The sequence below is a fragment of the Zootoca vivipara genome, chromosome 2 (genome assembly GCF_963506605.1).
Source record: "Zootoca vivipara chromosome 2, rZooViv1.1, whole genome shotgun sequence".
Taxonomy (NCBI): domain Eukaryota; kingdom Metazoa; phylum Chordata; class Lepidosauria; order Squamata; family Lacertidae; genus Zootoca; species Zootoca vivipara.
Genome location: NC_083277.1, coordinates 96946146 through 96968237, shown reverse-complemented (window position 1 = coordinate 96968237; position 22092 = coordinate 96946146). Strand labels below are relative to the sequence as shown.

At 41.3% G+C, this 22092-nt stretch overlaps 1 protein-coding gene across 2 annotated transcripts in view; it reads right to left on the bottom strand.

Annotated features, from left to right (window-relative positions):
- The window catches only part of RNF213 (ring finger protein 213), a 94016-nt gene that overhangs the window by 7909 nt on the left and 64015 nt on the right, over window positions 1-22092 (bottom strand). For both annotated transcript variants that reach the window (XM_060270902.1, XM_060270903.1), the window contains 21 exons: window positions 21181-21335; window positions 20589-20807; window positions 19660-19841; window positions 18456-18576; window positions 17641-17741; window positions 16607-16789; window positions 16281-16438; window positions 16090-16192; window positions 15713-15827; window positions 13090-13306; window positions 12704-12900; window positions 12007-12129; window positions 11234-11344; window positions 10704-10946; window positions 10387-10468; window positions 8293-8327; window positions 7906-8000; window positions 6866-7025; window positions 5184-5364; window positions 2879-2970; window positions 1334-1582 (listed from right to left, as the gene is read on the bottom strand). In XM_060270902.1, coding sequence (XP_060126885.1) covers window positions 1334-1582; window positions 2879-2970; window positions 5184-5364; window positions 6866-7025; window positions 7906-8000; window positions 8293-8327; window positions 10387-10468; window positions 10704-10946; window positions 11234-11344; window positions 12007-12129; window positions 12704-12900; window positions 13090-13306; window positions 15713-15827; window positions 16090-16192; window positions 16281-16438; window positions 16607-16789; window positions 17641-17741; window positions 18456-18576; window positions 19660-19841; window positions 20589-20807; window positions 21181-21335 — 3122 coding nt within the window. The remainder of the gene's footprint in view (window positions 1-1333; window positions 1583-2878; window positions 2971-5183; window positions 5365-6865; window positions 7026-7905; window positions 8001-8292; window positions 8328-10386; window positions 10469-10703; window positions 10947-11233; window positions 11345-12006; window positions 12130-12703; window positions 12901-13089; window positions 13307-15712; window positions 15828-16089; window positions 16193-16280; window positions 16439-16606; window positions 16790-17640; window positions 17742-18455; window positions 18577-19659; window positions 19842-20588; window positions 20808-21180; window positions 21336-22092) is intronic.

The following is a 22092-nucleotide window of genomic DNA, read 5'->3' as shown; positions in this document are numbered from 1 at the left end:
GTGCACTCGTGAGAGTACCAGATTGCCTCTGCTGCTGCATAGCCCCCCCACCCCTTGCTGTCACCTCACAATGATGCTGCTTCCAGGAAGCAACTATAGCTCTGCCTCACCAGGTGAGTCACTCCCATGTAGAAGAATCAGCACTGGTGGTTGTCAATAAGCAGAAATTAACATATACACAGAACTCTTCATATCTGGAAAGTCCGTAGAACATGGCTTCCCACAGGTATAACTTCATTACAAAGCAAATTTAGTAAGGGGCTACCAGATTTCAAAATAAGCAGGACCCCTGCACAATCTCTCTCTTGGTTTCAGCTTTACACAATTTTATGCATCCCCTCTGGCTTTTTGCCTAAACCACTTGGCCCCTTATTTTTCTACAGCTGCAAAAAAATATTCTCAATTCTAGTAATATTTCCACCAGGAAAAAGGTATAAATGAAGCATTTACTTTTAAGTCATTCTGGGCAGAGATCTGCTTGGTACAAGTAGACCTTGCTCTGTGCAAAGCTCATCTCATCACATAAGACCCCCCCCAACAATATTTTTTAACACAAAATAAACTGCACATCATTCCAACATGTCTCATTTTGCTATAAAAGAGTACTAAAAGTGGTCATGAATCTTTTCTTCAGCTTCTTGGTGAAGCCTAAGACTAAGCACTTCTTCTAATTGGGGTGTGCGTGTGATAATTTTGTGTCCATTTCCCCCCCAACCTGCAATGAAAGCTGGGAACCCCCCAAGTATTCATCCATCCAAAGGAAGAAAAGATACTGTGACCCAGTCTCTCTCCCCCCCCCCCCGCCACAGATGGTAAGGCAAGTGGTATCCAGGTGCAGAAAAGGGTTAAACAGCTAGGTGTTGGATCAACAAAAAACTTCTAACAGTAGAATTTTCCCCTTGTCCTTAGGTTCCTCTCAATCTCAGCTACAGAAACATGAATAACAGTTCCCTTAATCCAGTTCTGACAGCACTCAATACCTTTGGGAGGTAAAGTAGACTTGGGTCTCTGATAGTCATTACATCACAGATACCAGCATAAAGTTATCTTATGCTATGACTGTGATTTTAATATTTCAAAGCACCTGCCTGGTTTGATGCTTACTGATGTACTTCAGCTTTTGACAAGTAGCTGACAGGAGACTTCTGCTCATAAGATCAAAGTCATAACATTCATAAAACGAAGGAAAAGAGAAAGGAAGATGAAGGGCATATATTAGGGTTTCCCCTTTATAAATTATGAAGAGCAGTGTACACTTGGGTCCCTTGCATGGCAGTTTCTGACTCGTGTATTCCCGTAATAGGGCCATTGGCAAAAATCTGGGCATGCTCACCTTTTGCAGAAACTTCCATAAGATGGGCAGTGTGTCCTTGCCACCTTTCTGCTGGACAACATGCCCCAGGTACTCAACGGAGATCCTCTTCTTGCAGCTCCACATCCTGGAACAGTGTACAGGGCTGTTGGTCAGTGTGAACAGGAAGGTTGCAGGGTCCCCATATACAACTTTCACTACTGGGTTCGAAGAGATTCTCTCATCTTCACTGATTTGTCGATTCAACTCCAGAAGTGTTTTATCCAGAACCTGCATGGGGAAAATTAGGGAGTGAGGGTTATAACCATTAAGATGCAGCCCCCCCCCCTCTCTCTAAGGCATGGCTGGGAAGTGGGGTTTAATGCTGATCTAGGAACTGGTGTGATTCTAACTGCATCTTGAATAATAGAAACTGGTAGTTCACCTGTGGGTTCTGAACACCTTAGCTCTCAAAACGTGAAATGCTCACTTCCTTAGAACTATTATGAAATTTGCAGGTGTGGGGTATCAAGGAGAGTTAGTTCTGAAAGAGAAGTCTTTAATTTTTCTAATTAGTAAATGTTATTTCAAATGTACTCCTATCAATATAAATAAAAAAACTAGCTTCTAGAGTCCTGCTGTAGCATCACAGCAAGAAACTGAACCCAGGGTGAAGCTTTGCAGAGCACAACTCCCTCAGTCCCTAGGAACTCCCAAACAATTTTATGCAGTAATCTGGACAAGATCTGGTGCTCATGTCAGACAGTAAGAATGGATAGGGCTAAACCTGCCCTTGGCAATGCCTTCCCTAAGTGCACACCATTACTTTATCCACTAGCCTTGGAAGGAATTACTGGGCACATTAGATTTCAAAGAGAGGATTCTCATGCTTACTTTCTCTAAAGGTAAAGGGACCCCTGACCGTTAGGGTCCAGCTGCGGATGACTCTGGGGTTGCGGCGCTCATCTCGCTTTACTGGCCGAGGGAGCCAGCGTACAGCTTCCGGGTCATGTGGCCAGCATGACTAAGCCGCTTCTGGCGCAGCAGAGCAGCGCACAGAAACGCCGTTTACCTTCCTGCTGGAGTGGTACCTATTTATCTAACTGCACTTTGACATGCTTTCGAACTGCTAGGTTGGCAGGAGCTGGGACTGAGCAACGGGAGCTCACCCCGTCACAGCAATTTGAACCACCAACCTTCCAATCAGCAAGCCCTAGGCTCAGTGGTTTAACCCACAGCACCACCCGCGTCCCTTACTTTCTCTTCTGCACCACAAAAAGAATGGGGAGGTCAACGTAGCATCTGCTAGAATCCCCACTGCTTCCTGCAGCTGACAGGTGACATTATCTGTTGCTAAATCAGCAGTAGATAAAGATTTCTCATTCTTGTGCTTTCCCTCCCCTGCTCAACAGCTACTCTGTCAGCCTTGCAGAAGTGACAGACCTATCTGCATACACATCACTGCATGTTCCACTGTAATGAGGATAACAATGTATGTTGTATCTGCTGCTAATGTAATATGTATAATCCATAAGGCTAGTCTGTGTACTGTCAGAAAATACAAATTTTGAAGTGTGTTATTGTTACCTCCAGTTCAGGAAGAATGATCCGTGCAACAATTCCCTCCCAGCTGTTTCTTTGCTCTTTTGTGGAGAGTTGACCATCAAAACGCACTGGCCCTGCAAAAGAACATTTATTGCATGAAACACCTTCTTATTATCCCTGCTTCCTTGCATGCAGTTATGTGGCATGGGCCAGCTATGGAAAGTGGCAGTAGCAGTAACAATTAATAGTTCTCTGTCGCTGCTTTTGTTAAAGGGCTGGAGATTATTGATAGCAATTCCCAGTTTCTTCTGCCTGTATTAGCCTCCAAAAGGAGGAAACCTGGTTTCTTCCCCTGACTACCAAAAAAGGTCACATAAGCTACACATCCCTCCATTGTCTAGCCTGGTTTGCACAAAATACTAAGGCTATGGTTCGTTTAACAAACCATGATGTAACAAAGAGTTGCCCCACAGATGCACAAACAAATCATAGCTTATTTTGCCAAAGTTTTTTTTCTGTTGTTCCTGCTTTATGCTTGGTGAGTTTCTGGAATGGGATGGTCAAACAAACCATGACTAAGGGAGGGTGCCAGGCTCTAACATAATGCTAAGCCATGTTTAACAAACCAAGACTTGTAAGTCAATAACAAACCATGGCTTCAGATCATAGTTTGTTGTTAGTAAACAAACCATGGTTTAGCTCAGCGTTTCTCAACCGCTGTTCCGCGGCACACTAGTGTGCCGCGAGACGCTGGTTGGTGTGCCGTGACGTGTGGCGACGAGAAGGGCGATTTGCATTGTCACGTGCCTGGCGGCCGCCAATAAACATCACTGACCCGCCGGAAAGGAAGCCGGCTGGGTCACGACGCAGAGCGAGCGCAGCTCTCAACAGCCACCACCACGGGAGGGTGGTTTTAGACAAACTTAAAGAAGCTGGCTGGATGAGCTCAACCTGAAACTTGCTGAGCAAAGGATTGTGCTGGCAGAGAAATCAGCGGCTTGTGAAGCCTTATTACAGGAGATTGCAACCAACACAGCAATTGGCAAGTGTTTCTTACAGTCATAATTATATAGTAAATATAGGGCGGCACAGAGTTAAATTTTTTAACTTTTTTAATGGTGGTGTGCCTCGTGATTTTTTTCATGGAACAAGTGTGCCTTGGCCCAAAAAAGGTTGAGAAACACTGGTTTAGCTGCTGAACAGGGTTCACACATGACACTAAGCTGGGGGCCAAACTTGGCCCATAAGGCAATTTCCTCCAAACCACACCCACCTGCCCTACATCTGGCATCATATGTGCTTTCAGGTGTGGGACACATAGAGACCCACATGCCAGTGCAGAATATGGAAACAAAGTGTGTTCCCAACTGCACATTGGCAAAAGAAGGCACATTGCCTATCCATGGATGAGTGGGAGAACTAAAGCCTGCTGGATCAGCAGTGCATGAGAGTTTCTCAAAGGAGAATTAACATGAAGAACTGATGTCTGCAAAAAGCAAGCTTTGGCTATACAACCCATTAGCTGGTGGACCGGACAGCCAAAGTCTCAGGAGCTTTAAAGTTACTGTGTAGGGTTCTTGGCAAGTTTGCCAACTGCCCTGCACAGAGCTTTGAAGTCTCAACTTTGGGACTTCAAAGTGCCAAATCACCTGATATCATTGTGACATTTGTGACATCAGATTATTGACCGGTGTCCACCTGCCAAATTTGGCTGGTGAGGTTAAGTCTGATGCGTATCTGGACTGTGGAGCCAAGGAAGTTCCCCAACCATGGCTTAGTACTATGTGAGAACCATGGCATTAAGGGGGTAACAGCTCTAAAACATCAGAATGTGTCAAATTTGGTGTGGCTTCTATATATGTTCCAGGGTGATGCACAGGCCTATTCTGTGTATAGTCATTAAGTGACTCACATAAAGTCACAAAAGGAGCCAAGCCCATTCAATGTGGACAGCATTCTTGCATGTAAATTACAGTGTATATTGTAAAAACAAGATACTCTGTGTGTATTCTTCACTTTATCAGTACTATGATTCAATAATGCAAAGCCCAATAAAGGAATTTACCCAGAACCACCAGTAATGCAAACAGGACCATTTTGAAAAGTGGATAGTTAAATAATGAAAGCAATGAGACTATGAAATCAGGTTAAGAGCAGACATGCCACTACATGCCACTCACTTATTAAAATAAGTTACTTATTTTTAGAAATAGGTACAATACAGCTCTTTGTGAGAACTCTGCCACGACTGCCTCAATCAACTTTGAAATATAACGCCAATGCTGTGAATTTAGGCCTGCTTTACTAGAAATGTAAGCAACCACATTTTGCAAGTTGCTCTCCTTACATTGGCCTGTCTGTTGGTGAGGCTCCTTGAGAAGGCTACAAAGAATGAGATGGACAACATTGGTGGTTTCATCAGCACTCTTCCCAAGAGTATTCATCAGTTGCTCCAAGTCCTTAAGAATATGCTGCATGAGAAAGCTCACTGGATCCCGAACCGGTGGTTTTATGATCTGTAGCAGGGACTTCCAAGAACAAAATGCAAGGTTCAGAGTGAGCAATGTGCAGTTCTATTGCAGGGCATGCAGAGTAACAGTCAGTCATTTATTTATTTCATAAAATTTATATGCTGCTTGATTATTGAAAAATCTCAAAGTGTTTACAAAAAGAATAAAACAGAAAGATTAGTAGTAAAATAATCAAAACATTTATAAAAATTAAAAACCTGAGGCTTGTCTAAACAAAAATGTTTTTAGGAGGGGCTGAAAAGAGTATAGTGAAGGCGCCTGTGTAATGTCAATACCACCTGATGCCAAATCGTTGGACAACTGTGCTAAATGATTTCATCCTTGAGGAAGCCAGAAGTCTATTGTAATGAACTGTCTACCACAAGTGTCCACTATAGTATGAGAAACTGAGTACAGTACAGTGGTACCTCGGTTTAAGAACAGTCCTGTTTACAAACTATTCGGTTTACGAACTCCACAAAACCAGAAGTAGTGTCCCGGTTTGCGAACTTTACCTCAGTCTAAGAATGGAAGCCGAACAGTGGAAGGGCACCGGCAGGAGGCCTCATTAGGGAAAGTGTGTCTTGGTTTAAGAATGGTTTTAGTTTAAGAACGGACTTCCAGAACAGATTAAGTTCATAGACTGCGGTACCACTGTACCTTTTCAGCTTCAAGGAAACATTTATCCATATATGAAGCTTGCTTTTTTTTTATTAAATATTTTCTTGATTTACAAAAGTATGTGCAATGTCTCTCATAACATTTTTACAGATCAGTTTCATTTGTTGAGACATTGGGAAGAAAAGGGGAAAAGAGGTAGATGGGGGAAAGATGTGAATGTGGAGTTTTTTGTCAGCATCGCTTGTACTAGTTCTCTGCTGTTCGCTGTTCGTTCCTTTGGTGGTGAGGGATGTTAGAGTTGGCCTAGGGTATGATTGCTCATTTGTGATTGGCTGTGGTGGTCTTTGTTTCGTGTGTGAGTGGGGGTGGATGGGTGTTTTGGATCAGGTTAGCCATACTGATTTGTATGCTGTTGGTGGATTTTTGTCGTTGTCTTGTTGGGCTGTGTATGTGATAAAGGGGAGCCATACTGGGGTGAAGCCGTCTTCTTCTATTTGCCCCCATGTCAGTTTCAGCTTATTGGTTAATTTTTCTAGTAGGGCTGTTTCCCATACTATATATATGAAGCTTGCTAACAGTCTTACTTTCCCTTCAGTTCTGGAGTATAAATAATCCTCCATGTATTGTTGAAATGTAACAAAAGAATTTCTGCATGAATCGTTAACAACCACATTTTTAAAATAATACTTTAAAAAACAAAAACAGTGGGGCACTTTGCCTCAAGTGGAAACACATCCCAGACGAGACATGCTTGCACCCGATCATCTCCTTCACAAGATACTGAGAATAAACCATTTTTTAAAAAAAAATGAGCTCATTTCAGATAGGCTTTCTTCAGTTTTCATGAAGCAATGCTTTTCAGACAGAATTGCGCAGTTCTAGTTCTATTTGAAAATACCTGGTGATCTTTTGTGGCTCCCAGAAGCAGTGACAAATGAGTGAGCAAGCGAATCAGAATCAGGACAGCTGGAGACATCTCCCTCTCAGAGGCTACCTCAGCTTCTCTTTTTTCAGGTTTTCCAAGCACATGGCCAGTTTGTGACCTGTCCTGAATACTCCTGCACAGAATAATATAGTCGGTGTGTGCACACTTGCTACAAAACAGTACTTTTCTGCGCTTAAAAATTCTATGATTCCCAGACATCCAGACAATAATTATCATCACACTAAAACAATAGATACAAACATATTACATAGGTAGTATGTAAAATGTTAAAATAACATTATTTGCTGTTCTATATGTTTCAACTTAAATTACCCCCTTGACTTGTTTTTAATGCTGTTGTTGTGTTTTTAGTGAACTGTTTATCCTGTAAATTGCCTTGACGTGTCTTATATAAAGAGATATAGAAATTCTTCTAATAAATAAATAAAAATGAGGGGTGAATGAAGTTCATGAAGTTAAAAAATCAGGAAAGCCATAGTACGATCCTGGCTTTTTTCTTGTTTGTTAATGCCTGTTCTATACATGCATTGGACTCAGAAGTAAGTCCAACAGAGAATTACTCTCAGATAATTGTGAGCAGTGTTAAGTCAAAGTTCTCTACTTTGGACATAAAATAGGGAGCCCAGATCTTTGGGTCAAATCAATACAAGCCCAGATCTTTGGGTCAAAAGTGGAACATGATAGGAAGAGGGGAAAGGATAGGGGAGGGGGCAGCCATAACTTCCTAAATAGTAGGTTTTGAAGCCTTGGGTGTTCTTCTGAATATGGCCATTGAAATAGGTGAACTGGAAATCACTGCAGTAATCTAGGAAGGTAAATTGCTTTTTTATACCTCTAAAGTTGTTACAACTTGATGGGGCAGAGCCCTGTTCTATAACAGATTCACCTTAAATAGCTGCATAGATCCCACCTCCCAATCTTTAGGGGACTAGGGAACACTCTAAAAAAGTATTTGCCATTCCACATTCCAAAAAGCTAACATAAAAACATACTGTGCTTCTTGAAAGCCTGGCACTGCTCTGTGGTTGTCGCCTCCTATTACAGCACGACAATCAACACACAAACCACGTTGCATGGGACGACCACACTGAAAGAAGAGAGGGATGGAATATTAGAAGCAGAAATCTAAAGTAATTCTGCTTGGATAAGCGTACCCTAAGGTTCAACTATCTTTCAAAATGATAAGCAATTGCAAAACTAAAGAAACAAAGAAACAAAAGCCACACACACAGCAAAGTTCTGATTTAGTTTGCTTTGCAAGTCAGCCCTTGAACACGTGACAGAAAGTTGAAGAAGAATGAAGTGCTACACAAACTGTACCACTGACTGCTTTTAAAGAAATAAACTAGAATACACACACCATCTGTGAAAGCTCTTACCTCTCCAATAGTGCAGGGATGACCATTTGGACATGCTAATTTGAAAAAAAGAAGAATGTTTATTTATTTATTTATTTATTTACTTACTTACTTATTCATTCATTCATTCATTCATTTGTCCTATACCCACAGGTCTCAGGGCAGTTCACAATATAAAAACACGATATAAAAACAAAAGCAAAGCAAAAACAAAAACATCCCAATAACTCCCCAACACATTTTTAAAGGGCACTGGATGTCAATCAATCAATCAAAGGCCTGCTTAAGGAGGAAAGTTTTTGGCACAGGTCTCAGGGCAGTTCACAATATAAAAACACGATATAAAAACAAAAGCAAAGCAAAAACAAAAACATCCCAATAACTCCCCAACACATTTTTAAAGGGCACTGGATGTCAATCAATCAAAGGCCTGCTTAAGGAGGAAAGTTTTTGGCAGGTGCCTAAAGGTGTACAGTGGTACCTCTACTTACGAATTTAACGCGTTCCGAACACACATTCTTAAGTCGAATCCCATAGGAATGCATTGGGAGAAAAAAAATCGTAAGTAGAAGCAACCCTATTGAAAAAAATAAGTAAGTAGAAAAAATCCTATCTAAACCGCATCCAAGATGGCGGACGGAGCTCCATTCGTAAGTAGAGTTATTCATAAGTAGAGGTACCACTGTATAATGATGGTGCCAGGCGAACCTCCCTGGGGAGAGCATTCTACAAACAGGGAGCCACTGCAGAAATGGCCCGTGTTGTGCTGCCACCCTTCGGACCTCTCATTGAGGAGGCACACGAAGCAGAGCCTCAGCACAATGGTACTATCAATGGAACAAAGGGAATTCTAACCTATCGAGAACTCATTCCCTGCCCTATACCTGATGGAGTTAAATATAAAATAACCAAACATATAGAACAGGGCTGTCCAACAGGTCGACTGTGATCGACAGGTCAACCCCCGGTTGTTAAAAGTTGACTGTGGGCTCATTTTCGTCCATGAGTGAAAAGGAGCATTCGCCCCCACTCCCTCCCTCTTTCCTTTATCTGCACACGATTTCCAGAGCGGAAGAGAGTTTCCGCTGGCGGGATGACTTATTGTTGATCTATTTTTGTCGCTGCCCTCCCTAAAAAAAGCTCAACAATTTAGACCTTCACCCCTAAAACAAACAAAAAACACTTATTAATGCTATTTGAATGTGTGAACAAGCATATAGAGATGATATGGCTGACACAGGAAACCTGGACTTTCAAAAAGCTTTTGACAAGGTACCTCACAAAAGACTCCTGAGTAAGCTTAGCACTCAAGGAATAAGAGGAAAGCTCCTCTCATGGATCAGGAATTGGCTACATAGCAGGAAGTAGAGTAGGAAAAAATGGACAGTTCTCTGAATGAAGAGAAATAGGAGAGTCCTCCAAATATTGGTATTGGAACCTGTGCTTGTTCGTAAGTTATCTAGTTAGGGCTGAGCAGTGAGGTTGGTATTTGCTACTAAATTGTTTAGAGTTGTTAAAAAGAGATTGCAAAGAGCTCCAAAAGAACCTCTTCAAGCTAAGTTACTGGGCAGTAAAATGGCAAATGCAATAAAATGTAAACAAGTGCAAATTGATGCACGGTGGGGCAAATATGAACAAATTTCTGCTAATTCTGATAACCAACTCTGCTAGCAGAGTCTCATTACAGAATTTGATCTCGAAATACCTCTGGATGCTTTCAGAAACAAATATTTCTATCAATCTGCTACTTGTTCCCATGGTACACATCAAAATATCTTGGAATGTTTCAGGTCTGCTTATTTCACTTGCACAAAGTACATTTAAAGTTTAGGTCATGGAGGTGCATGGGGAGGGAAGACAGGGAAAATCTGATGCGGAAGTGGAAATCCTTGCACTAAAAGAATGAGTGAATTGGGTACCACCCACTGACACTTAACCATATGTCTTTGTGCCTAAATGGATAGACACAGTAATTTGACAGGAGAATAATATATGGAAGCAGCAAAATTAAATCCCCATCATACCCTGGATTATTTCCACTGTTTTTAGGGGACAATACACCATTGGGGAAAAATAGCTCTCTAGGCTGCTCCCAAGCCTGAGCATGGTACTTACTATACCATCGAAGTGTTCTTGTTCCTTCCCATCTCACAGCCTGAGCCAGTAAGTCTTCTGGCATTGTTGGCAGAAAAGCAACCTGGAGGGGGAGAAGAATAATATCAAAGCGGAACTAGAATACTGTAATATGCAGTGTCCTCCTGCTCATGCATTAAGATCTTCAGTTGAAGTCTTTCGCCAAAGTGTGTTATGCTTGCATGCAGGCGAGGACTGTTTCTGTGTGATGGCAGACAGGCAGGAAATGCAAGTAAAACAGTAATGAGTGCAGTAACTGATGGGAATTGCAAAGGAAAATGGAAGATTCACTTCTTTACCTGCATGGTATGTGGTGAGAATGCCAGATTCCTTAGAGGTTCAAGGATTCGATTCTGGCCAGACAGCAAGACAGCAGCAGTGTGAATTGCCATTTCAATCACTACCCTCTTGTGGCTGGAATCTTGGGGGCTCAATGCTAGTGAGGGGGGATGGTTATCCATCAGAGATTCTGCAAATTTCCCCAGCTCTGGAGAAGGAAGAACGTTGGAGCTCTGGATGAACTCCTTGATAACATCACGTTGCTGAAATAAGAAGAAAATTATTTTACAAAAAGTAAGGTGAGATTTGTCAACTAGACTCATTTCAATCTTCATATGAACTATGGTCAACTAAGATAATCAAATGTTTGGAAGGTGATTAATAATGCATATAGGTCAATGCCTTTCAACGGATTTTCAAATGAAAGTTGGGGAAAACAACCACCTTTGCTCAGTTCTATAATCGATATCCTAAATCTTCCTCTCTCCTAAAGAAGCAGCACTTGTGCACAAGGCAACATGCAAACTGGCACCAAGGCAAAGGCATTTACCTCCTGCTTCGGATGAAGACTCAGCTCCTTGCATCCATACAGAGATGTGAACTCTCTGAAGACAGCCAAGAGAAAATGAACAGCCTGGACAGACTTGGAGACATTGCATGCCTGAAAAAGAAGGCACAAGTTACCAAGGCTGGGATTGGGGGTGGGGCAGGGTGGAGAAGAGGGCAAGAAATGAGAGATTATTAATAGTTAAGCTTCCATCTTTGGCTATTAGCAGTCATGGATATTGGTACAGAAAACACGCCCATGAAATGGTACCAGGTCACAAAGATCTCATCTAGTGCATCAGTCCAAAGATGTGTCCAAAAAAAGACACTAAAGGCACAACTTTTGTAAATGTTTCCCTGACACTGTTTCAATCTGGTAGTCAGTAAGATTCCATCACCTATGGCAAGAGTATTTCAATTGGGATTTCTTCATTTGCCAAATTTCTCCTGTAGGTAGGAGATCCACCCAGATCTGGGTAAGAACATATGAAGGACACTACAAAATGGCACAGTGAAGGAAGTCCATCACTGATAAGCAGAGTCAGTGTTTCTAATGCAACATGTTGCGTGCTGAAATTCAGCCCTGATACTCCACCCAATGCAAGAATGGCTTGTAATTTGATAAGCACAAGAAGTAAACCATAGAACACAGATGAATATTTGGGCTTTGGCATCAATAGTAAGCAAGAAAACCTTGTTAATAGAGCTGAGATATACAAAGGAAGGAGGGAAGAAAAAATCATCAGGAATATATGAAATCAAAAGAAATGGCTTTACCTTCAGGGCTGCTGCAATACCATCTGCCTGGCATTCTATTATTGCTTTTCCCAAAGCATCACGAACCACTCTGTAGTTTCTGCCGCATACCAGGAACCGATCCATCTGATTGTGCTGATGACTCTGAGGCCACAAAATACCAAGTCCCATTTTTAAAAAGTGTGAATATGAAAGCACATTCTAAACAATGTGCTGTAACTACAGAATCTGCCCAGCAATCTGCAGTCGAATTTCAAACTTCGGAAGGGTAATAGATGCCTGCCCAATCATTCTAAGTTATCACTAAGCTCTCTAGCCAAAGCAATATGTTTTGCTTATTAATATTAGATATATTTGTTAGTTACTTTTTAACAAAAAAATACAAGTGACTTACAAGATAAAAAACAGATAAAAACAATTAAAACCAGAAAATTTAAAACAGTGTATAGCACAATATACCTAAAATGCTCAGTGAATAAAATTAGTCCTACCTAACTCACTAAAAGATGAGCACCACCATAGAAACCAGCTTAGTTACCAAAGGCCTGAGTGAATAAACCTTAGCTTAGAGGGTGAAATCTCAATGTAAGCAAAACAAATTCCTTTTATTTTTGCAAATTCCTTCTTAAGAGCCACTCCATTTGGCCCTTGTGTACCAAGCCATAGCTCAGAAATAAACACCTCAAATTTATTAACGATAGAAACAGATGTGTATTACCTGTTGCTGTTGAATTACTTCCGATGGAAATACCCAGAGATACTGTTGTTCACTGGAAAGCCTCTGTGTGAACTCCATTCCATACTGATTAGTAAGCTTTCGGACAAGGTAAACTCTACACCAGTCATTTTTAGTCTGACAGCAGAAGCGCTTCACTTTCTGCAGGTAGAGTTGCTTCTCTGTTTCTTCGCCACCATCTACAGAGAGAGAGAGAGAGAGAGAGAGAGAGAGAGAGAGAGAAGGCCTTATTCTCTATGCCGTGCTATAGAAAGGTCACAATTTTAAAAGTGCATGACTGATAAAAATCATCTGGCAGCAGGAACTCTTTCACATGCCATTTCTTTGGTACATTTGCATTCCTCTTTGGTTACCATAATCCCACTTGCCTGAAGTTCCATGAAGCTCAAAGAGCAGCTCTGCAGCCCTGTCCATGCACAGTTGGATGTGGGCCACACCCTGCAAATACTCGATGGAGGCTTCTTGACGGGTGTCACCGCTGTTCCTCCTCCACTGTAAGTAGCTTTCGAGGAAATGCCCATCCTCTCTTAGCCGGTTTGCCTTGCTTTCCTCAGAGAAGGCTCCTGATTTCTCACACATAGAATCCTGAAAAATTAAACCACGTTTCCCAGTTACAACTAAGTCTCCATTCCATACAGTTTAAGCTTTTTAAACTTCTTGCATTTGTAGTTTGCACCTTTGGGGACATGCAAGCACACACACACACACACACACACACACACCATTTTGTACATGGAATGCCACTGAGCTGACAGGTATGCCAGCCTGCAAAGCTTTTTCTGCTTCCTGGTGGTGCTTTAAAAATGAACAAACAAACAAATAAATCTGGAAACATTTTGGCCACGAGTTACAATGCAATCCTAACCATGTCTACTCAAAAGTACTACTGAATTCAATGGTATTTACTCCTAGGTAAGGGGTTAGTACTGCAGTCTTAGTCCAAGCAAATGCTCCGGGGGCATGTTCAATACTCAGCTAAAAGCAAACAAGTAGGGGCTGTGGCAATTTTAGAAGGCTGAAAAACTAAGAGGCTTGCTTATCAAGAAGCAAGTCACACAGTTCCAAATGTTTCAAGAATCACTCATGATCATCATTATGTCACTCACTGCTTTTCAAAATATTATCGGGGGTGAAATTGCTACCATCTCCAATAATCAAAACACAGAGTGCTAGTTAAGTTGATGCTAATGCAAAAGCTGTGCACAGGCTTTGACGAGTAAGGAAAGCTATTTCCCTCCTACCTGATCCAGCAGCTGACAGCTTGGTAAATATATAAACAAAATGGTGTGTGTAAGCTTAGATGATGAGGAAATCCTGTTTGCTCCACATAAGTCAACTGTAAATGACTAAATCTAATCGTAAGCACCTTCTGATCTAGTCTATTTCCTTCCAGGCAATGATTGCTCTATAAAATCTCTTCCATGTAGACTTCCGCTCGTGCTCGTGGGAGTTATGGCTGACCCGTACCATCGCTCCCGACTCCCATGAGGAATTTTGGCGGCTGCCAGGGGAGTAAGGCAGTCCCCTGACCCCCCCGGGGGTGACGGGGGGGCCGCTGGCCCGCGGGTGCCCCTCAACCCACCCTGTTCCTTGAAGGGGTGGGGGGGCCTGGGCTAAGCACTCATGGGGGCCGGAACTCCTGGAGGCCCCCCATGCGAGCATGAACGCCATGATTAAGAAGAATAATTAGATTTAAAACCATGGACATGCTTCAAAGGAAAGGGAAGAAGATACTGCCAGGACTTTATCAGCTTCTGAGTGAGAAGAGAACCGAGGGAGCATTTTATCAAGAGAAAAGAATGACTGGGGCGGAACGAAAAGGGAAGTGAACTTTTTATTCTCATATTTTAAGACGTACATATAACTTTCCTGGACGGACTGCCTGATTATATTAGACAAATGAGAAATGGAAATGAACTGTGTGGCATTGGACTTTATTTAAATAGAGGATTATCATCTGGTATGATTTCAGAAAATGTTTTTTTTAAAACTGGAAACCCCCCTCCCCCGGAACGTTTATCTGTACTGCCTGAATGCCGCTGACGAGTGGGATTTACGAGCTGTGGTGTCTTTGGAATCTGAGTGCTAATTGCGGTTTAATTGGAGTCTCGGACTGCAGGGTTCAGCAGAAAGGTGAGGAAAGCTATAAATCAATTACGGCCCCTCACTAAAAAGCTGTTCTCTCGCTAAGTTCATAATCAGTTTGGAAGAAGAAGGTACATCCCGAGGCATTCAAGATGGCGCTGAGCTGTGGCGTATGTGGAAATTGATGGATAGTAGCAGCCAAACGGGAGTCTCAGAGTGCGGGGACCAGCTGAAGGACGAGGAAGGCTGTAAGTCAATCATAAGAAGTTATACATAATGTGAAACAGCTGTTCCACGCCAAAAGCTGGACTCGTGCAAAATTTACAAGAAGTTTGGAAGAAGAGTGCATAGAATCCGAGACTCCTAAAATGGCGCTGGTTTGTGTCGGACTGTCGACGTGGCAAGAAAGGCATACTGGACTAAGAGAGATTTATGGGGAGGTTGGACTGGATAAAAAACCCACACAGGAAAAATGGACAGTGTTAAATCTTGTTTGATGCTTATCTCAGAAGCTGTGATGAAAGATAAAAGAGAGAGGAAAACATCTAGAAGGACTGTTGAAAAGATTGGGACTATGATGGATAACAGCAAGATTTTGATCATAGGATTAGGATGGCAATGTTAACAGCTGTTTAAAATCCCAGGACTTTGGAGCATGGGGAGTCGAAAAAAAAATTGTTTTAAGGATTTGGCATAATATTTGGCTTAATTGATATGTATATGTATAATTGGATATAATTGAAATAATTGAATTGTTTTTTTAATTGGAAAATTTAATAAAAAGTATTTTTAAAAAAAATCTCTTCCATGTCTCTGAAAAGTTAAGATTCTGGAATGACCTAAGATTCTACCACTGGGCCATGTCACCCCTGCAAAGTAAACAAGGAAACTGGAAAGTATACTTACTTCAAGGCAGTTGACAAACAGCACGTACAGTTTTGTTTTATCATCTTTGTCTAGTATGCAGCTTGATTCTACTTCTGATAAATAATTTTGTACATAGACTTTCACATCGTTGAAGCTATAGAAACAGAGAAAACTCTCCTTATTAATGAACAAGGCATGTGCTTCTATATTGTAAAAATGAAAGGAGATTTCCACTGTCAGAAGTATGCATTTCAGTTGTACAACAGAGCCGAGGGGAGAGCCAGCAAGTTTCTGAAAAGCAATAGCTGAACCCAGGAAAGGACCACAAGGACTTCAAGGAAACAAAAACATGCATCAGTGGGATAAACACTGAAGAAGAAGCAGGGTAGTTGAAAGTCCCAATTGAAAGTCCTTACCTGTATTTTAGAAGCAACTTTAGCACGACGGAACGAATTACAGGCGTTTTATCTACCACATCGTTAAAAGGCGACAGAGATTTTGTATGCACCCTGGTGTTTCCTAAAGGAGTAATAAAACTCTGCATAAAGACATGGAAAAGTCTATTTATTCAAGACAAGACAGTTGATAAAAGATCTTGTGCATGTACCTCTCAAAGGCTTCGTATGGAAAAACAGGAGTTTCAGTAGCATTTGGATCACAGCTTTTTCTGGGGGTTCATTGTCTTTGAAGCACATAGTAGAAACCATGTCTATGAAAAAACTGTTGCAAAACTTACGGAACTGGGCATTTTTTTCTATGCAAATACTGTGGAGAAAATGCATGAGCCATTACATATCTGGTCAACTCTGTAACTTGCACCACAAAACACATGTGTAAATGCACAGCTAGTAGGGTAATATTAAGTCCTCAGAAATTAAGGCCAGTGTCTCTAAATCATTACCAGTATTATAGATTGTCAGAAGATGGCTTTACCTGAGCTCCTTGGATACTTCAATAGAATATTTTTCTGGTAGGTCAACCAGGCAAAGCGGACAGGACATCTGTCCTGCCACCAGCCACTGATTGATACAACTGTGGCAATATACGTGATCACAAGGGAGGTTGACTGGGTCCTTAGGATCTCCCATACATATTGGACACGGTCTTAAGCCATACCTGTGAATTCAAGAGCCACAGTTAATGTGATCATATATTTAATTGTAGAGCCCATTGCCTAAGCCAGCGATGCTCAAACTTTATATGGTACCCTTCCCCTTTCAGGGTCCACTTGAGAGGACTGAAAATTACTGAGCCCTGCCTGCCCCCACAATCACAAAATGCTAGCGTAGGGGCTGCAACAGTCACAAAAAGGTGAAATTGGGTGTAATCATTTGTCAATTGCTAACACAATTTTCTGCTAATACAGTCAAACCTTGGTTTTTGAATGGCTTAGTTGCCAAAGTTTTCGGCTCCCAAACGTTGAAAACCCAGAAGTGAGTGTTCTGGTTTTCAAATGATTTTCAGAAGCCGAACGTCTGTTGTGGCTTCCACGGCTTCTGATTGAGTGCAAGAAGCTCCTGCAGCCAATCGGAAGTCGCGCCTTGGTTTTCAAATGGTTCTGGGAGTCAAATGGACTCCCAGAACATATTAAGTTCGACAACCAAGGTACCACTGTATCTAACTCCTCTTTGGAAATCACTAGACTCTTCACCGCAGCAATTTTCTTCTTGCAGGGAGTTCCATAGTTCAGTTTTAATCAAAGTATAGACATTGGTTCTGGAGGTGTTACGAGTCAATCGTCCCATTTTAGGCAAAATCTGCTCACCCAGAGATGCCAAACAAATAAGGCCTTTAATTTAATTTTTTCCCTCTCAAACTCCCACATCTCTCAAAAGATTTCAATTTACCTCATGTCTTTTTAAAAAAAATCTTTCTCTTTTCACATTTATGGTAACTTATATCCCACTGCTTCCCCACAAACTGCCTTTCCCCCAGCCCTCCTCACACACTCATCCCAAAAGCTTTACTTGCAAAATGCTGAACTGATTTCATCCTTGCATTCGCACAGCACTTTCATCACTGCAGTGAATGTGTTATGAGTTTTGATGTCAGAATTCCACTGGAAACACTGAAAAGAATAAAAACAATGTGAATGGGAAGAGACTCTCAAATATAGGCAAACAATGCAGTAACCTAACCACAAGAGTCTGCACATTTATCATTATGGTAACTGCAATAGCAGAACATGCATTTGTTCTAACTGGGTTTAACAAGCTAGCCAAATAAGCTACTCCAACTGGCTTTGTTACATTATTTTTACTACAGCAATGATACATGTCTTTGCAGAAGGGCTGAGTTCAGTAAGACTTAGGATGTGAACACACTATACTGTACCTTTAAAGAAGTTTTGAAACACACTTCCCCTAAAAGAATCCTGGACACTGCAGTCTACAACTCACAGGGTTACAGTTCCCATAAACCTTTAACAAACCACAGTACCTAGAATTCTTTGATGGAAAGAATGCATGTCTACTGTGCTTTACAAGTATAATATGTACACAACCCCTCCCCAGCTGTAGAATGTTCTCCTGTGAGGCTTGCCTGGCATTGACATTAACAGGTTAAAACATATCTCTTTTTTAGGCATTTGAGGCACTATACTCATTGTTGTTTCTGTTTTACAAATTGGAAGTGCCATTCTACTTATGAACAGAAAAGCAAGTTCTGAGTTCTGAGTTCTAAAGTAAAAGTGGTACATATTTAAGTTGTTTATGGCCAGCCAAATAAGCAACTGATGTTTCTTAAAGTGATGTTTTCCTCCAAATGGAAAAAGGGTCCTTACCTTTCCAAGCCTTATGGTGTATTTTTTTATCAGATCCACCATCTCTGGGATCACCTTTTCTGCTCCAAGCAGCACATGTTCCACAAAGAGGGAGACTGAGAAAACCCGATTCCATCGGCTCCTGTTTCCAAGAGAAATGTGAGTTATGGCTTATTTATAGATGGGGAAAAAAGAATAAAGTAGGAATAAAGTACCGGATGACTGGATTGAGGGATTGAGGAAAGACTCCTGGTGTATAAGAAGGGATCATCACTGCCTTTTGCAGAGTGTGTCATAAAATTCAGTGGCACTGAAGACTTGATTTGCAAAAGACTAGAAGGAATGATGCAACCCACTAGTAAATTGTAACTAAGGAGAGGGCCAGAACTGAGTGAGTGCAGCAGCTTAGATTATTTTACTGAACAGCTACATCTGTTCCACTGAGCTTCAATTTGGAGGCTCACAGAACCACTTGACTACTGTATTTTTTTCATTCCATATTCCTTTGTAGATTCCATAATAGCATTTTAGTTTTACTATTTACTGCATTTATATCCCACCTTTTTCTCCAAGCAGCTCAAGGTGGCATACAAGGTTCTTTTCCCCTCCTTGATCCCCACAGCAATCCTGTGAGGTCACCCAGTGAGCTTCAGGGTCGAGCGAGGTGATGAACCCTGGTCTCTCAGCTCCTAGTCTTACTCTCTAACCACTATACTGAGGTGTGTGTTTGTGTGTGTGTGTGTGTGTGTGTGTGTGTGTGTGTGTGTGTGTGTGTGTGATAACACAGGAAACGTGTAATCTGGGATTTGAGGGTACCCTGTTTCCCCTATTTTAAGACGTAGTCATAAAATAAGCCATAGCAGGATATTTAAGCATTCAAGGAATATAAGCCATACCCCGAAAATAAGACATAGTGATAGGTGCAGCAGCAATGCCAGCCGCGGCAGGAGGAGGAAAAAAATAAGACATCCCCTGAAAATAAGCCATTGTGTTGTTGTTTTTTGAGGAAAAATAAATATAAGACGGTGTCTTATTTTCGGAGAAACACGGTATTAGAGGGAAGCAGCTTTGCAAATGGGTAACTTACCACAACAGTTCAAAAATGAAATGGGTGAAACAACAATGTAACCAAGTGACAATGTCATATGAAATTAATCTCAAGGAAAAAAGTTATGAAAGTAGAATTACTATACTTTTAAATTCATATTCTGCCTCTCTGACCTACCTGACATCCTGGAGCAGCTGGTCACATTGGCTCTCATTGCTTTGAAAGTAGTTTGCTGTACACACAAGTTCAACTGGCATTTGAAGCTTCTTCACCTGCTGGAGCCATGTTTGAGATCTGCAGTTCAACAGTTTTTCTTCCAACATCTCAGTACAAGCAATTGCAGCAAGCACATCCAAAACCTAAGCGATCAGGCATGAACAGGGGTTTAATACAGACACGGATAGTAAAGAAAAATACATTCGCTTCAGACACTAATAAGGCTGTATGCCCCCTTAACTAAGCAAGTTACAGAAAACAAATACCCCTCTCCCTTGAGTAAGTTGGCATCAGAACTTGAGAAGAACTATGACAATACCCCCTTTACTAGTTTCATGAACATGTAATGACACTCCCGCAGTGTCCATAGTTGGTTTCCTTTCTGTTTATCCCATCTATTTATTTTAAAACAAACATACCACTTTACTTTCTGTTCTAAATAGGGCACATTCCATTAGCCAACCTTTAACACTTGTGTTTTCTTCTTTCCTAGAATTTTACACTTACTATTCAATTCATAAGCTCATGGTTCACAAGCTCACTGTGTTCTCACAGTAGGGCAGGTACACAGTTAAGACAGAGGTGTCCAATGTGACGCTCCTCCAGATGTTGTTGGGACTGCAACTCCCATCGTCCCTGGGAGAGGCAACGCTGGTTGAGGCTAATTCGAGGTGGAGCCCAACCAAAGCTGGAGGGCACTATGTTGATTAGCATTGTTATAAGGAGTATAGCAGATACGGACATGTTAAAGCCTTGTGTGATGTATAGTACCTCTCCTTAAAGATATTATTGTTTCTCCTAATACTTTAAAAAGGCAACGGAAGAATATAATGTACTTCAGAGGCTGTGTTTTTTTCTAAAATGTTACAGCTACCAAATATCACTCCTACCATTTGCTGTTGCAAGAGGCTGCCTTCTTTCTCAATATGTTCAGTGAGAGCATTGAGCACTTCAGGGTACACAGCAAGAATCCTGGAAAGGTTTTGCAGACGACTACTAAACTGATGGTAAGCAAGATGGATCCAGGAGATGGGCAGCACCTCTTCCTCTGCACTGGGAGAGGCTGCCTTCATTTCCTCTATGCATGATAAGAGAGCTGTCTGCAGCAACTGGAAATTGAAAAACAAGTCTTTATAAATAAGTGAATTATTATAGAAATCACATATCCGGTTGTTGTTTTCTTAATAACCAAATGGTTATTAGATAAATGTGCTAACAGTCTCAGTGTTACAATGGCTATAATCCCTTATTTAGGTTAGGTTTTTGTTTTAAATAGCTTCGTACTTACAGGAAAACCTTGTTGGAAAGGAATTCTGGTTCTTAATGTTTCCAGTATCTTGACAAAGCAGACTTATATTTATGAAAAACAACTGCCAGCAATACCATTTCTTGCAGATGCTACAGCACACAAATTGTGAACGTAGTAATTGACACATGCTTTCTTCTCCAAGCAGCTCAACATCTCTTACTGGTTATACTCACATTTAGCTCCTTCGGAGAGGCCACATGCATTATCAGACGGATATAGTCTCTGATAAAACAGTGGAAAATAATGTTTCTTTCTTCAGCAGAGAGACCAGCAATATACTGCCCCAGTGGTGTCTTCTGAAAGAGTCCTACAAACTTCTCCGCATGGCCTGCAGGTCAGGAGTACAATGGGAGGAAACTAGATTAGATGGGAATTTTAAATGCCATAGTATCTCTTTATGCCAATAGGCATGAATCTTCTTGACTTGCCAGTCATTTAAAGATTGGTTTTGTATTGCTTTTTGATGGTATTTTGTTTTATATTGTTTACACTGTCCTGATATTTTATGATAGGGCAGTATATAAATGCTTCAATAAATAAGTATATCCCAGAAATACCATGCAGCAGTGTCATGGCCCTATTTCAAAAGTTAAAAGTAGGATGACCCTTTACTTTGTAAGTCTCATAACCCAAAACATTGAAAGCTGTTTGCCGTTTATGAAGAAGTCTCTCACCAAGCTCCCCCACCCCCTTTGGTAACCACTGAGAAATGGAAATTTTGACATTGCACCAGAAATGTGGCCCAAATCACTCCCTTTAGTTTCAAAGCAATGCTCTTAGCAGCTAGCAAGTATAGGATTGTCATGTCCTGGATATAAATGCAGGACATTCTTGGATACGCAGTAAATTTTCAGCACGAACATTTGTCTGTATATTTTAGGATATGCCTATTAAAGCAAATAGAAACAGAAGATGCTCAGGGACTAAAAACTTGCATAAGCAGAACCAAAAGCCACTGAGAGATCAAATAAGAATATAGGGTTGCATTCCCCTGTCCTCCTTCTGATAAAGGTCATCCATTAGGATGACCAAGACCAAATCAAGTCACATAATCAGGCCTGAATGCAGATTGAAATGGGTTGAGA